We start from the raw sequence: 14,478 nt of genomic DNA, 5'->3' as shown, positions 1-14,478 counted from the left end.
TCGCTTAGCTTATCATGGCGTACTCTGTCAAACTTTGGCAAATAATTCAAGTCAAGTCAAACTGGTCAATGGTTAAGGCTTTGAAAATTCAAACTGTTTGTTAAACTAGTTTGAAAGAGTTTGAAAATAATTTATTTATTTTAGTAGATATACTTTTTTTTTCAAGATAAAAATAATATTAAGATGCCAATTTAGATAAAAAAATTCGATTCAGGTCAGAATAGAGTCGTAAATTCAAGAAAATGATTCATTTACACGTAAAATTGCCTGCTTAGCAAGTTTCATTTTATCGGTGATAATTTTATGCCTTCTATTCTGTCAACGATATCATTTTTTTGTTTATTTAAATGTTGCATAGATTACGGCAAAAAATCCGTTGGATAGTTTTTTTATAATACCAAGTGTATCTGATTTAGTGAAATTGATCCGATTTTTGTGAAATTTTGTATTTTGACATAATTTCATATTTTGAAAAACTTTTATTAATATAATTTTGCCGTATTATTGACCGAAATGAAATTTTTTTTTCTCAACTGTCACGGACAACTTGAATTTTAAAAAGTAAACATGTGCTTGAAATTATTTTCAGATCAAGCAGGCCGGGACCCCAAAACATCAATACGAGCATAAAAATTTTGTATAAAAGTATAAGAGTATAAAAAAAAGTAGGGTTCAAATTTTTGCCCACTCAGTTAAACAATACTTAGATATTTTATCACCAGTATATTTTTAGGATGAAACCAATTCGTTTTTGTAACAGAGCGTTAAGTCCCGTAAAAATTAACCAATCAGCAAGCGAGAAAGTAAATTCAACTGAAGTTCCAGTTAGATTTTTAAAAAAACATTGCTTATACTTAAATAAAAAAAATATTTTGTAGATCAAAAGCTCTTGATTTTATAGTGGATCTAAAGAAAATATACTCCCTTGTAATTTTACACTACAAGAACAACATAACAAAGATGAAGATCAGTATAGCGGTTGGTAAAAAAACCGCTAATGAAATATTACCGATTGAAAATTCTAATGCATCTGACATTTCTTCCGTAAGTTTAACATTTAAGAGCATTTTATTCTCAAATATGAACGGTATGCGGCAAAATAAACAGTACTAAAATGCGTATGCCTCAGATTTGTATGTGTCATGCGCCGAAACGTATTAAGTGATTTCTGAACGACGTTATAACTTATGTGAATGTCATGATAATTTTAGGTGCTTCAGGATGGTTCTTAGTTTTGCAGAAATTTTTTTTATCGTGGAGTACTATTTTCGATCATACAGAAAAGGTCGCGAAATTGGTCCAAAAAGCTTAAAATCGACAATAGTTTTAGCAGGACGGGCAATCTGTCACACGGTCAGTGAGTCTCTTCGAATACTGTTCAGTGATTTTCCATACCCATCGCAATTATCAGGCCTAACCTAACTAACACCACATGATACGTACATATGGGGAATGCTGAAGGAGGCAGACCGATACAATGTCTGACATTCCGGAATAACAAACTCCAATTAGATTTTTTTAGTGCCAGAGGGCATCTTTAACATCTATTTTATCGGAAACGTCGTCGTGAATAATGTTGGTAAGGCTATATCATGTATACTAAATATATAGATATTCATATACATTTCAATATTCATTTCAGTACTGTTTATTTTACCGCCTACTGTATTTTCCTACTTCAGTCACTTTTTACTATGAAAAATAATTTTAGGAAATATCCTTAAGTTCCCCTCAATTTTATGGTTCACCTGACAGTATCTTCACACCTGAAGAAAGTGATAAAGATAACACAGATTCTCCAGACTTAGAAACTCCATCACCAGCTTCTGATGAAATGTTAGATTCCAATTATGTTCCCTTCGATGATTCTTCAGTAAGTGCAATAAAACTTTTAAAAGAATAAAATGTGTTGTGTACTCTGTAATATTGAAATGGATAACAGAAAAAATATAATATTTATTTAATTGGGTTTTTAGGAAAAGTCTTCAGGTTCTCCAGAAATAAATAATTTTTCTTCCCACTTTTGTCCAAAACAAGTTAACAAAGATGAGTTTAATATTGAGGTAAGTTTATTTCAAATATTTTAGCAATATAATTTAAAGCACATACTTTTTAGGAACAATCTAATTCACCTTCGTCTTCTGTCAGCCTAAATATCCATCAACATGTGGAAGAAACTTGCAATATAAATACGAAGTCTTTAAAAAAATCTGTTTTTTGTTACTTTTGTGAATCAGTTGTATTAAATTTTCCTAGACATATACTACGAAATCATCAAAGCGAATTAGAAGTTCAAAAAATTTTGGTTTACCCTCCAAGAAGTAAAACGAGAAAGCAATTGTTATTTGCTTTGAGAAAAAAGGGAAACTATTTGTTAGGTTCTGCAAATTTAAAACCAGTTAGGAAAGGATCTGCAGATACAAACTACCTACCGTGTGACCACTGCTTCGGCATGTATTCGGCAAAAAACTTATGGCGCCACAGAAAAATATGTAATCCTGATTCAATAACCAGAAATTCCCAATCACAAGCACAAAATTTCTTATTAAGGCACCTTAAATTGGACACTTATTTAAAAGAAACTGTTTTTCCTCGAATGTGAGCAGACAATGTATCACTCGTGGCTATAAAAGATCCGCTCATTTGTGCGTTTGGCTCAAGATATTTGAAGATCCATAGAGAACAACACTTTATACCAGTAGCGTCAAGAAAAATGAGGGAATTAGCTAAAATTGTTATCGAACTAAGAAAAAATAGTTCCTCAATCAAAACGCTTTTTGACTCGTTGAAACCAGAATATTACGATTCTTTAGTTTTTGCTACTAAAATAGTTTCAAAATATGATAACGAGAGCAAAACTTTTAAAGCTCCATCATTTGCTAAAAATATTGGCACTACATTAAAACAGTGTTGTGATATAGCACTTATGCTTAATGCGAAAAAGTCTGAGTTTACATTTAGAAGTGCCAGCGCTAAAGCTTACTTAAAATCTTTAATACAAATAATAGAAGGAAATTGGAAATATGATATTTCCAGTCAAGCTGCAAATGATTTAGACATGAAAAATGGAACAAAGTGACGTTAATACCACTAGCAAGTGACCTTAAGCTATTGAAAAACTATCTCGTGCGAAGGGCAAATGAATCTTGTGATAAATTACAGAAAAATAATAATGATATTAATTCTTACGTGTTTCTGTTAGAAACTATATATTGCCGTCTTATCTTATTAAATAGAAGGCGCCCTGGTGAATTAGAAAGAATGACCATACAGAGTTACATTAGCGCTAAAGATAATCAATGTTATGAAGAATTTTCTGAAGCAATTTCAGAAACCGAAAGAATTTTAATGAAAAGTTTTAGAAGAATAGTAATAAAAGGTAAAAGGGGACGTGGTGTACCCGTCCTAGTAAGTAAGGATGTACAAGAACACTTAGAAATGATTACAAAATGTAGAGATTTACTTTTAAAAACACCTAGTATTTACCTTTTTGTTAATCCAAAATTTGATAAACCAATTCGAGGGTATGAAGTAATGTCAAAATATGCTAAATTATGCGGAGCTAAAAATCCTAGTGCTCTTACATGTACAAGGCTGAGAAAACATCTAGCAACGCTAACCCAGTTGTTTACCATGTCGGAAAATGACATGGAGCAACTGGCTTCATTTATGGGGCACACATTAGGAATTCATCGATCTTCATATAGACTCCCCGATGACATTTATCAAACTGTAAAGATCTCTAAGTTGCTCCTGTTAATGGAGAAAGGTAAAGCAGGTCAATTCAAGGGAAAAAGTTTAGAAGAAATAGAGATAAATTTGGAAGAAGACATTATGGAAGATGATGATGGACATAATAACGAGGTATTTGGGGAACAAAAAAATGAAACCAATGATGTTATTGAATCAAAAGGTTCAGAAAGTTGTAATAATGAAAAAAAGGGAATATTGGATATGAAGGCAAAAAATAAAAAAAGGGTTTTAGTTCCGTGGACAGAAAATCAGAAGAAAGTAGTCAAAATGTATTTTAAAACCCACATTAAACAAAAGAGGCTCCCCAAAAAATCGGAATGTGAAGATCTGATTTTAAAAAATCCTGATATATTAAAAAATAAAAATTGGCTCAAAATAAAGGTCTTCGTTCAAAATGAATATAAAAAGTGTTAAATGTCAAGTTTTTTTCGAAATTCAGTTTTTGCAATATATTCTGAGTTTTCGTTAAGTATTTTTATTTGTGTTTATATATTCAGTTTTGTTCATATTTTTATTATTTGTTTTTAAATATAAATAATGATTAAAATTAAATATTTATAACGAACATATATACATGTTTTTTTTTCGTTAGACCTTGTTAAAAATTTACAAATGATTATCAATAATATATATATAGCCCTTAAATAATCAGATTCGTTTACAATATAACAAATACATTACATTTGAATTCATTTTTCGTTTTCACCATCACTTTTATTGTGAACAAAAAACTGTCTACTTTGATTCAGATTTTTTGTTAAAATATATATATTATATTACTTTAAATATTAAAGAAAGATTGGAAGACTATTAAGTAGTTTTCGAATCATTATTCCAGAGGAGGACTAAACCACCGTAATATAAAAATAGGAAGAACTAATGTCGGTAAACTATAATTTGAATATACGTAACGAAATATACGCCGACGCTGGCGACACAACAAGTAATGTGGCGATCATATTGAACTAAAGTATTCAAACGTACAAAAACATGCAATAACTCATCCATCTGAAATTTTGCTCAATGGTTTAGAATGACGTTTAGACTTCTTTTATAATGATTGCGATAAGTCCTCCGTATACGGAGGACCTACCACAGTGGAGGACCTATTATATGTAAATTTCCTATATAAGGAGGAGCTATCCACTGGTGCGTATATATATATATATATATATATATATATATATATATATATATATATATATATATATATATATATATATATATATATGTATATATATATATATACATATATATATATATATATATATATATATATATATATATATATATATATATATATATACACTCGCGATCATAAAATCCGGGTCACCTTGAAAATTTCAAGTTTCTTGAATATTTTTTCATCTGGTGCAGTAATAACCTTTTTTTTAGGCTAATGTATTTTTTATTTGTCATCAATGTTTGTCTGAAAGAAAGAAAACACGGGTTTTTTATTGTTTTTATTGAAAAAGCAGAAAACAAACCAAATTGACGAAACAGACATACGAAAGAAAAAATGAAAAATACAGAACGTGGTAAAATATCGGTGGAATTTCAATGACTAATATCGTGTATTGCTTCCTTTTGCTCTAATAACCTCTTGCAGACGACGGGCCATATTCTCAATTTTTCTCCGGATTACATGATGTGGTATGTTATTCCACTCTCTCACTAACAGATCCTTAGGCTCCTGTGCGTTGTTAGGAGGAGGTGTATGGGTTTGAATACGTATTTTCAAATCGTCCCAGAGATGTTTGATGTAATTCAGATCTGGAGATGTAGCTAGCCAGGTAACCTCGTAATTCCAACCTTGTCCAAGTATTGCATACTGATCCTGGCAACCTGCGGTCGAACGTTGTCCTGCATAACAACTGCGTCTTCTCCAAGCCCTGTCATGGTGGTCATAACATGTTCTTCCGGAATCTCCGTAATGTACCTTCGTCCAGTTAGGGACCCATTTTCGATGAAGGGTAATTCTGTGTGGAAGTCGGAAGATATACCTCCCCAAGCCATGACCGAGCCTCCACCAAATGACATTCTTGGAGCAATGCAAGCTTGTGAAAATCGTTCACCGGTTCTCCTCCAAACTCTTACACGTCCATCGGATCCAGTTAGGCAGAAACGGGATTTATCTGAGAATAACACTTTGCTACAATCGTTAATTCCCCAATGCGCGTATTGTCGAGCAAAAGCTAGTCGTGCAACTCGAGGCACCCGGCGAAGTGGCGGTCCTCTAGTCATTACCTGAGAAGATAGTCAAGAAGAACGAAGTCTTCTTCTGACTGTTGCAACACTAAAATTGCAATTTCGTACTTCCTCTAGACGATTTTGATGCATAACCGCAGTTAAGGTCCGGTTTCGTAAAGCCTGAAACACAAGGAAACGGTCATCTAGTGCCTTGGTCGTTCTTCTTCGTCCAGAGCCAGGTCGCCTGGTTAGCAAACTGGCCTCCTGAAAGCGTTGAAGCACTCGTTGAACCGTAGAAAGGCTTACGCCAACAGTTCTTGCGACTTGCCATTAAGTGTAACCGTCTTCCACAAGTGCAAAAATTTGTGCCGTTTCAACAACAGTCAAAGGCATTTTTGTCAAAAAATAAACACTAATAATGGCACTAATAAACACTAATGGTGGCAATAATAAACTTTTGTCCGTTGCATTTGAACAGAAAGTAGAAGTACACACGAGACATTTAAAACAAGCGGAGTTAGAGGTAGCGTTCATTTTGGTAAGTGTGCACTTTACCGTGAAATCGGCACTATTGGAATTCTTTGTTACAAAGGAAACCGCAACAATTCTCAGAAACATGCATTAGTTTGTATTTGTGTTATTATTATTTACGATAAAGCTCGTTAAAAATGAAATATCGGTGATTTTCAAGGTGACCCGGATTTTATGATCGCGAGTGTATATATATGTATATATATATATATATATATATATATATATATATATATATATATATATATATATATATATATATATTTATATATATATATATATATATATATATATATATATATATATATATATATTTATATATAGTTTTAGTCCTAGCCGTGGTCTCCATTGATCCCTCTCTTCTCATATGTCTTCTTCCAGATTCATCTCCCGCCTCTTTTTATCGATACGCTCTTGCCATCTTAATTGTTTTTTTTTAACATTGTTTGCTAATGTATATTTTGTACCCATGATTTCTCTTCTGCGGTAGTTTGTTACCTTTTCTAGCCTTGATTTTTCAGCTGAGCGTCGCCAGAAATCCATTTCGGTTCTGTTAAGTATTTTCTTTGGTGCAAATTCTTCTTTTATTGTCCTTGCATATTATTTGGTCTCATAAAATACTATTTAATTGTGGGATGGATCTCCTACCAAAAGTATTCCTGTACCTTATAGCTTCGTCTAATGTACGTTTGTAACTTTTAAAGCTAGGTTATTATATTTCTCACATTGTTAAATTGTCTGTCCATTTTTTATGTTCTCATTCAATAAACATGTATTTATTTTTTGCCATACTCACTTCTAAACCCCATTCTTTATATTCTCGTATGAGTTTTCGTGTCATAAAATCAAATTATTATTAAAGACCAAACTATTCCATGGTTTATTACTTTGCAACTGAACTAAACTGTTTAAATTTTCATGTTATGAATACGTAAAAAAATGGTAATAATCATTTATTTGTTTTAGGCTTAAGAGATCTAAAATTAGAGTGATTCTTGGGGACCATGACGTCTCAACGACAGCAGAAATCCCAGCAATGATGCGAGCTGTATCTGCTGTTGTACGACACAAAGGATTTGACGGTGACACATTCAATCATGACATAGCTCTTCTAAAATTAAGAAAAAAAGTCCAATTTACCAAACAAATAAGGCCAGTTTGTCTACCAAAGAGTAATTATTTACTTTATTCTTAAGCTTACTAGTTATTTTTACATAATTATTAGTTTTGTTAATTTATAATTTATTGTTTTGGAACATACAACTGTTAATTGCTTCACTACACGCTGGCGCTGTTACATCCGCTTAGAAAATAGGACCAATTATTATTATTGCTTCGAAGCAACCAAATCGAGATCCTTTTAATACCATACCAGAGTTTTCAGCCATCTTTACACCATCTACATACCAGATGAAACAAAAATTTTCAAAAGATTCTCATACACATTCTTACGACAATTTTGGGTTCGAGATCGTCTTATGCTTTATGTTCAAAATAGCAGCAGTTTTGTGGGATCTTAAACTTTTTATCAGAGCTCGTTTTTAAGGTTAACAAGGAATATGTTCCATAATTATAGATACGCTACACTGATTGGAGTTTCTATATAAAATTACGTCTTATTTTTTAGCTCGAGAACCATCTGGAAAAACAGGCACAGTGATTGGATGGGGTAGAACCTCAGAAGGTGGTATGTTACCCAATATAATACAAGAAGTTGAAGTTCCTATTTTGACACAGACTCAATGTAAAAGTATGAAATATAGAGCTTCTAGGATAACGAATTATATGCTATGTGCGGGAAAAGGAGCCCAAGATTCTTGCCAAGGTGACAGTGGCGGTCCTCTCCTAATACACAGTGGAGATAAATACGAAATTGCAGGTAAAAATTAGAATACATGTTTTCTTAATATAGTGTAATTATATTGCTATCAATCCTTATTCTATCCAATTTTTGACATAGGCTTCTCCGTCTTGTCCACTGGTCTCTGTCTTTTTAGAAATTTTGATAAGTACTGGCTCTTTGAATAGCATATGCTTTCTACATTTAAGTGACAAATTCGGATCATAGGTCCGAGTTTTCTAGTCATTGGGTCCTGAGAAGGGTCAATTGTATTATTGTTAATTTGCCTTCTGATAACGTTTAATGGCATTGTCTGCAATGTGTCTCTGGTCAGGAGATCCTGAGATTATCTGACCGCCAGTATTTGCTAGTTCATTTAGTGTTACCCAGGGCGCACGTGTAGTATTCTACTACGGACGCGAACTAGCTCTACACCCCACTAGCTTACCCTGCATCACACGAAAACCACCAGATTTTGACTTACCACGCAACACATGGACTATGCTGAACCGAATCAGAACCCAACACGGCAGATGCGATTACATGATGCACAAATGGGGTAAACGACCATATCCACTCTGTGACTGTGAATATGTCGTGCTTTTGAGTGTTCACTGTTTATGCAACAAGCTTGTTTGGCAACTGAATCTGCTTTTTTATTACCGGGGATGCCGATATGTGATGGTAGCCAAATGATAATGACATGTACATCTGAAAAAGTGAGTATACTGCAAGTGCTATGAATTTCTCGAACTAAGGGATGCTGACCGTATAGACTTTTTATCGAGTGTAATGTCGAGCGGGAGTCTGTGCATATTACTTGGTTCTTATTATCTGATTTTAGGTTTTTAAAAACTTCTAGTATTGCATAGAGTTCTCCAGTGTATAAGTCGCATAAATTCGGTAATAAAGATGATTCTATTATTTTATCACTTGTGGCAATGGCACATCCAACGCTTGCTTCGCTTTTGGAGGCATCTATATACAACATTTTTTGGAATGGTTCCTGCTTATGATTTCTTCGAAGCGTTGTCTTATGAGAAGGCTTGAGTATTCATGTTTACTGTATGCTAAAAGAGAAGTGATTGAATGTGGGATTCATCTATTTTAAGAAGGAGTATCCGTGATTGGTAAAGGATGTGTTTTAGTAAGGTCGATGATTTTTTACAGAGTTAATGGATATCTATTATTGATTAGATCTTTTGCGGGGTCTTCGGAGGTAATTAAACGATAGACTGAAGTGGATAGATTTGCGGATATGAAAGCAAAGTAAGATTGTAGAAGATAATCTCGTCGAATCCAGAGAGGTGATTTATTAGCCTCGCAGATTTTATTGCAGACTTGTATATGAAGCTGTCGTAGTCCAGTTTTGAACCGATTAAAGCTCTATGATGCTTTGGTCCTCACCCCATGTGTACTGTGGTAGTGCATTGATGATATTGGGTCTCTTTATTGCATTGCTCTTTACTGCAATATTATGCTGTTTCTAAGTTAGCCTACTATCAAACGTCAAGCCGAGTATTTTGTGGTGAGTAACGGGTTGCAATGGAGTTCCGTTAAGGGTGGTAATTGGACTTTGGCTGCAGAGTCTTTTGCTAAACCGTATTAATTTCGATTTAGTAGTTAAAACAGCTAATTCAGTTTTTTTGGACCATTCGCTAAATTGATTTACGGTGGTCTGGAGCACGTTGCATGTAGCGATTGTATTTTTTCCCTGGCAATATAAAATAAGGTCATCTGCGTATATTAAGTGATAGACTGATGGACAGACACTCGAACAAATATCATTTATTGTGAGAATGAACAATGTTGTACTGAGTACAGAACTTTGTGGACCCCATTATTTTGCCCGTATATCGCTGAAATTTCCCTGTTTGTTTTCACTTTAAACGTTTTTTGTTGTAAACAGTTTTTTATGAAGTAGTAAATATTTCCTGTTATTTTGTATTGACGAAGCTTTTGAAGAATAGCTGGTCGCGAAATAGTATCGACAGCTCCTTCTATATCAAAGACAGTAGCAATCAGATCCTGTTTATTTGAAAGAGTCGAAGCTATTTTTATTTGTAATAGCACTAAATTGTCAAGAGTTGAATGGTGACGCACGAAACCGGATAGGGCTGCGTCAATTTTTGCATATTTTTTAAGAATTCATATTAATCTCGAATTCGCTATTTTCTCGAACAGTTTACATCATCAATAGGTAAGGGAGATAGGTCTATATGTTTTTTAAGTTTGCGGGTAAATCGGGTTTCTTTATTGTTATAATAATTAAGTCAAGCCACACTCCGGGTAATTGCTAAGTATGCCACATCCTGTTATAAAGATTCAGCAGTGTTGTTAGACTGGAATGAAATAAGTTTTTGATTAATATAATTGGGATATTGTCTGGTCCAGCGCCGGAGTTTTTACAAGAAGCTAGTGCAAGTGCTAATTCTTCTTGAGTAAAAGGAAGTTTAATAGCGTCAATGTCGTGTATTTATGGAGCAAGAGAAATTTGTATATTCTGGTCATTTGTACTTTCAATCTGTTCGAGTTCAGACCTAAATTTGCATGCAAAACTTTCAGCCATGACTTGAGCAATTGTTTGGTTATCTGATAACTTTTCAATTTAGTAATATTGCTGGAATTTTTAGAGGAGGTTTATGACCTTTCATTTAGTCTTATTTTTGTCCAAACTTGAGATGGCAGAGCAACACTAGTAAGTGTACAAACAAAATTTTGAATGGCCATGTTTTTTGCTTTTTTAAGGGGCATATTTCGCTATGGTTCTTAGTTTTTTTTTAAAAGATCAGGTTTTCTTGACATCTGCTCTTTCGATATGTATTGAGGGCCATTTTGCATTGACATACAGCCAGTTCGCATTCTGAATTCCACCATGGTATTCCTTTTTTAGAGGGATATATTGTTATTTTTTTATATGATCTGTCTATATCTTCAGATTGTTGGAGTAATAAAAGATAATTTTCGCGGCTAGTTTGAAAATTATTCCAACGATATTCCATTTAGTAATGGTACAAAAATTTTTATCGCTATATGTTATGACTATCGGAAAGTGGTTACTACCATACAAGCTATCTAAAGTATGCCATAAGAGTGAATCGGCAGACTTGGGATCACATATACTTAGATCGATAGGAGAGTAAGTTCCTGATGCAATGTTAAAATATGTACTGGCTCCACTATTCATCATACAAGCATTATTCCACCTTAATACTCAGTTTTTCCTCCACCACATGTTTTCTTAGAGCCCCACATAGTATTATGAACGTTTTAATCTCTAACCAGTATAAAAGGTCTGAGTAGTTGGTGAATTGAATCATCTAACTCGATCTCTGTTAAGTTGTAATAAGGTGGAATATATGTACTGCATATGGTTATTTTGTCGGTACACCAGACAGTTATTGCTATGGTCTTCAAATTGGTAGTTACGATATAATGTAAAGAAAATAAATCTTTAGACACAAAGATAGATGTTCCCCCACTTGCTCTTGTAAGCGTTGTAAGAAAATGATAACCTTCAAAATTTTTAAGTTCACGTCTATATATTTCCTTAATATTGATTGCTTGAAGACAGATGATATCTGCTTCTGTATTGTTGATTAATTGTTGTAAGCGTTCTAAGCGAGGGTACAATCCATCACAGTATCACTGCACTAACGTGAAAAGAAAATATTTTTAACTTAGAACGTTGGTAGGTCAGAGTAGAGTCGGTAAGATAATCATTGTCATTATTTGTAAATTGCGATGTTGTACTTTCAATTTCTAAATTGTCTATATTAAGTTCCTGTTTGATTATCTTAGAATGTCTTATAAATCCATTTTTGATTGTTCTATCTTCTAGTTAGAGGTATATTTTGAACATGATATCGAGTAATGACTGAACATTTTGAGTGAACTGCTGTGTTTCTTGTAGAGGGTTATTACTGCCGAATGAATTTTCTAGAAAGGCAAGAAAATTTTCAACCGGTAAGGAAAATAAGTTTAGATTTTCTTGATAAAGATTATTGATTGTGAGAACAGATGAGGCGGTTAATTTAGACTGATCGGGTGCGTCTTTCATAGATTTTTGAGTTTTATGCTTTTGAGGCACGTTTGCCTCAAATTTTGACTCCTCTGTTGATTGGTATAGCTTTGGCTTACGCATCTATTTGTATTTTTATTGTAGCTTGTAAATATTATGTATGAACATTCTGTATCAAGAGTCTATCCTGCAGTTATTCATAGCTCTCTCTATTGCCCAAAGTTCTATGGAGTCGAATGCCTTTGCATAATCAACGAAGCCAATGTATAAGTTCAAGTAATATTCTCCCTCCCTCCTTCAACATTTCTACAAGTATTCCATCTGGGCCCGGCGCCTTATTTTTCTTTAGTTGTGCCATAGCTTGTTTTATTACGAAGGATTCTATGTTAGGGAGTATTTCTGAGTTGACATTCGTTATCTTTCTCTTAAGATCTTTTTTTGAAGTGTTATCTGGGTTCTTGTTTGAGGAATATAAATCACGGTAAAATGTCTGAGTAACTTTTAGGATTTCGTTCTTTTCTCTTATTTCTTTTCCATTTTATCCTTAAATGAGATTATTATAGGCTTTCCTGTTTGACCTTAAGCATTTTAGGCCTCGGTTCTTTTCTATTATTTTTTCTACCTTGTTTTCATTATAGATCCTTAAATCTTCCTTTACTCCCTTCTTTATTTGTTAAATGAAAATATATGTTATATGTTATATGAAAATATATTAGTCCAAATTTTAAAGACAAAAAGCCCAGACAAAATGGACTTAGAATAATAGAAAACCTTTACTGGAATCAAAGAGCACCAATTGTAGATAACGAAAACTGTTCAGAAATTGATATTAGGAGAGGAATTACGCAGAGATGAGTTATATCTTTATTACTATTTAATAAATATCTTCTTTGTGTGCCGTGCTTGTTGAAGCTGATGAAATGCTTTTCGGTCGGCAGCTAGATGAAACAATTCATCGACTGTTCGACCTATCCATTGTCTAAATTACGCAGCCAGGACAGTTGTTTACTTTCGACTCAGCATTTTCCTTCGATTTTGCCCAGAATGATTAACCGAAGTAAGCGATATTTAGGTCCTATCATTATACGATCAAAGTATTGGACCTTCTGCTGGACACTGAAGCAAGAACACATAAATAACCTACAGTCATTTGAAATGTGGTGCTACAGAAGAATGCTTAATATAACATTGGCAAAGAAGAAAATGAACTCAGAAGTATTGCGAGAAATGGGCATAGAATATAAAATAATAAATTCAATAAAAATAAGAAAGTTACAATGTCTTTGACACGTAATAAGGGAACAGCGATATGAAATGCAAAGATCGATAATACGGGGAAGAATAATAGGAGGAAGGAGTAAGGAAGAAGGAAAGTTTCATGGTTAAAAAATTTAAGGGACTGGTTTAGAGACAGTTTAATAGAACACTTTAGGGCAGCGGGACATAAAGTAAAGATAGTAATGATGATATCTAACCTCTGATTAGGAGACGACACCTAAAGGAGAAAAATCGTTGTTGATGTTGTATTCTGATGCAGGTTTCTGGTAGAGGATAGCGTGTTTTTACCTAACTAAGGGTGATAACCATGTCCAAAGACTTTTATCCTTTCTCCAAGCTAAGAACCGACAAAAATATATTTGAACAACTCAATCTCCCCAATGTAGGCGAAGTTAAAAATAAAAACGTAACTAAAAACTATATCGCATTTATCAATAATTTAACATACCAAAGTTTAACTATATTTTCTATTTTTTCAGGTATAGTTTCATGGGGTGTTGGATGTGGAAGACCGGGATATCCTGGTGTATATACAAGAGTTTTCAAATATGTCAATTGGCTTAGGAAAACCTTAGAAGACAGCTGTTTTTGCAGTTAAAACAAATAAAGATATTTATTTATTTATTTAAAAATAAATGATTATGGTCGTTTTTTATTTTACCTAAAAAAATCAAATACTTTCCAGCTCCTTCTTCTTCTTCCTGTTCTCATAATGGTACTCTTTTCCAGGCGTCGTCTAATTGTTATAACGATAATGTAGTAGTAACTTGGTCTGACTTATCTACACCTTTTCCGACAGTTGTTCAAAATATTAACCAGATATTGATCAAGTGCCTCGTGTCTTTAGTAGTATATTTGTTTATAA

The 14,478-nt window shown here is 33.4% G+C and overlaps 1 protein-coding gene across 1 annotated transcript in view; it reads left to right on the top strand.

Moving 5' to 3' along the window:
- LOC140450315 (trypsin-1) overlaps window positions 1-14,237 on the top strand; it is a 48,561-nt gene extending 34,324 nt beyond the window's left edge. The window contains exons 4-6 of the mRNA XM_072543883.1: window positions 7,441-7,646; window positions 8,102-8,353; window positions 14,093-14,237. Of these exons, the coding sequence (XP_072399984.1) occupies window positions 7,441-7,646; window positions 8,102-8,353; window positions 14,093-14,211 (577 nt within the window). The 3' untranslated portion in view covers window positions 14,212-14,237. The remainder of the gene's footprint in view (window positions 1-7,440; window positions 7,647-8,101; window positions 8,354-14,092) is intronic.
- Window positions 14,238-14,478: the final 241 nt, after the last annotated feature.

The sequence above is a fragment of the Diabrotica undecimpunctata genome, chromosome 1, assembly GCF_040954645.1.
Source record: "Diabrotica undecimpunctata isolate CICGRU chromosome 1, icDiaUnde3, whole genome shotgun sequence".
Lineage (NCBI taxonomy): Eukaryota > Metazoa > Arthropoda > Insecta > Coleoptera > Chrysomelidae > Diabrotica > Diabrotica undecimpunctata.
This window is presented reverse-complemented; position numbering and strand designations above follow the sequence as displayed.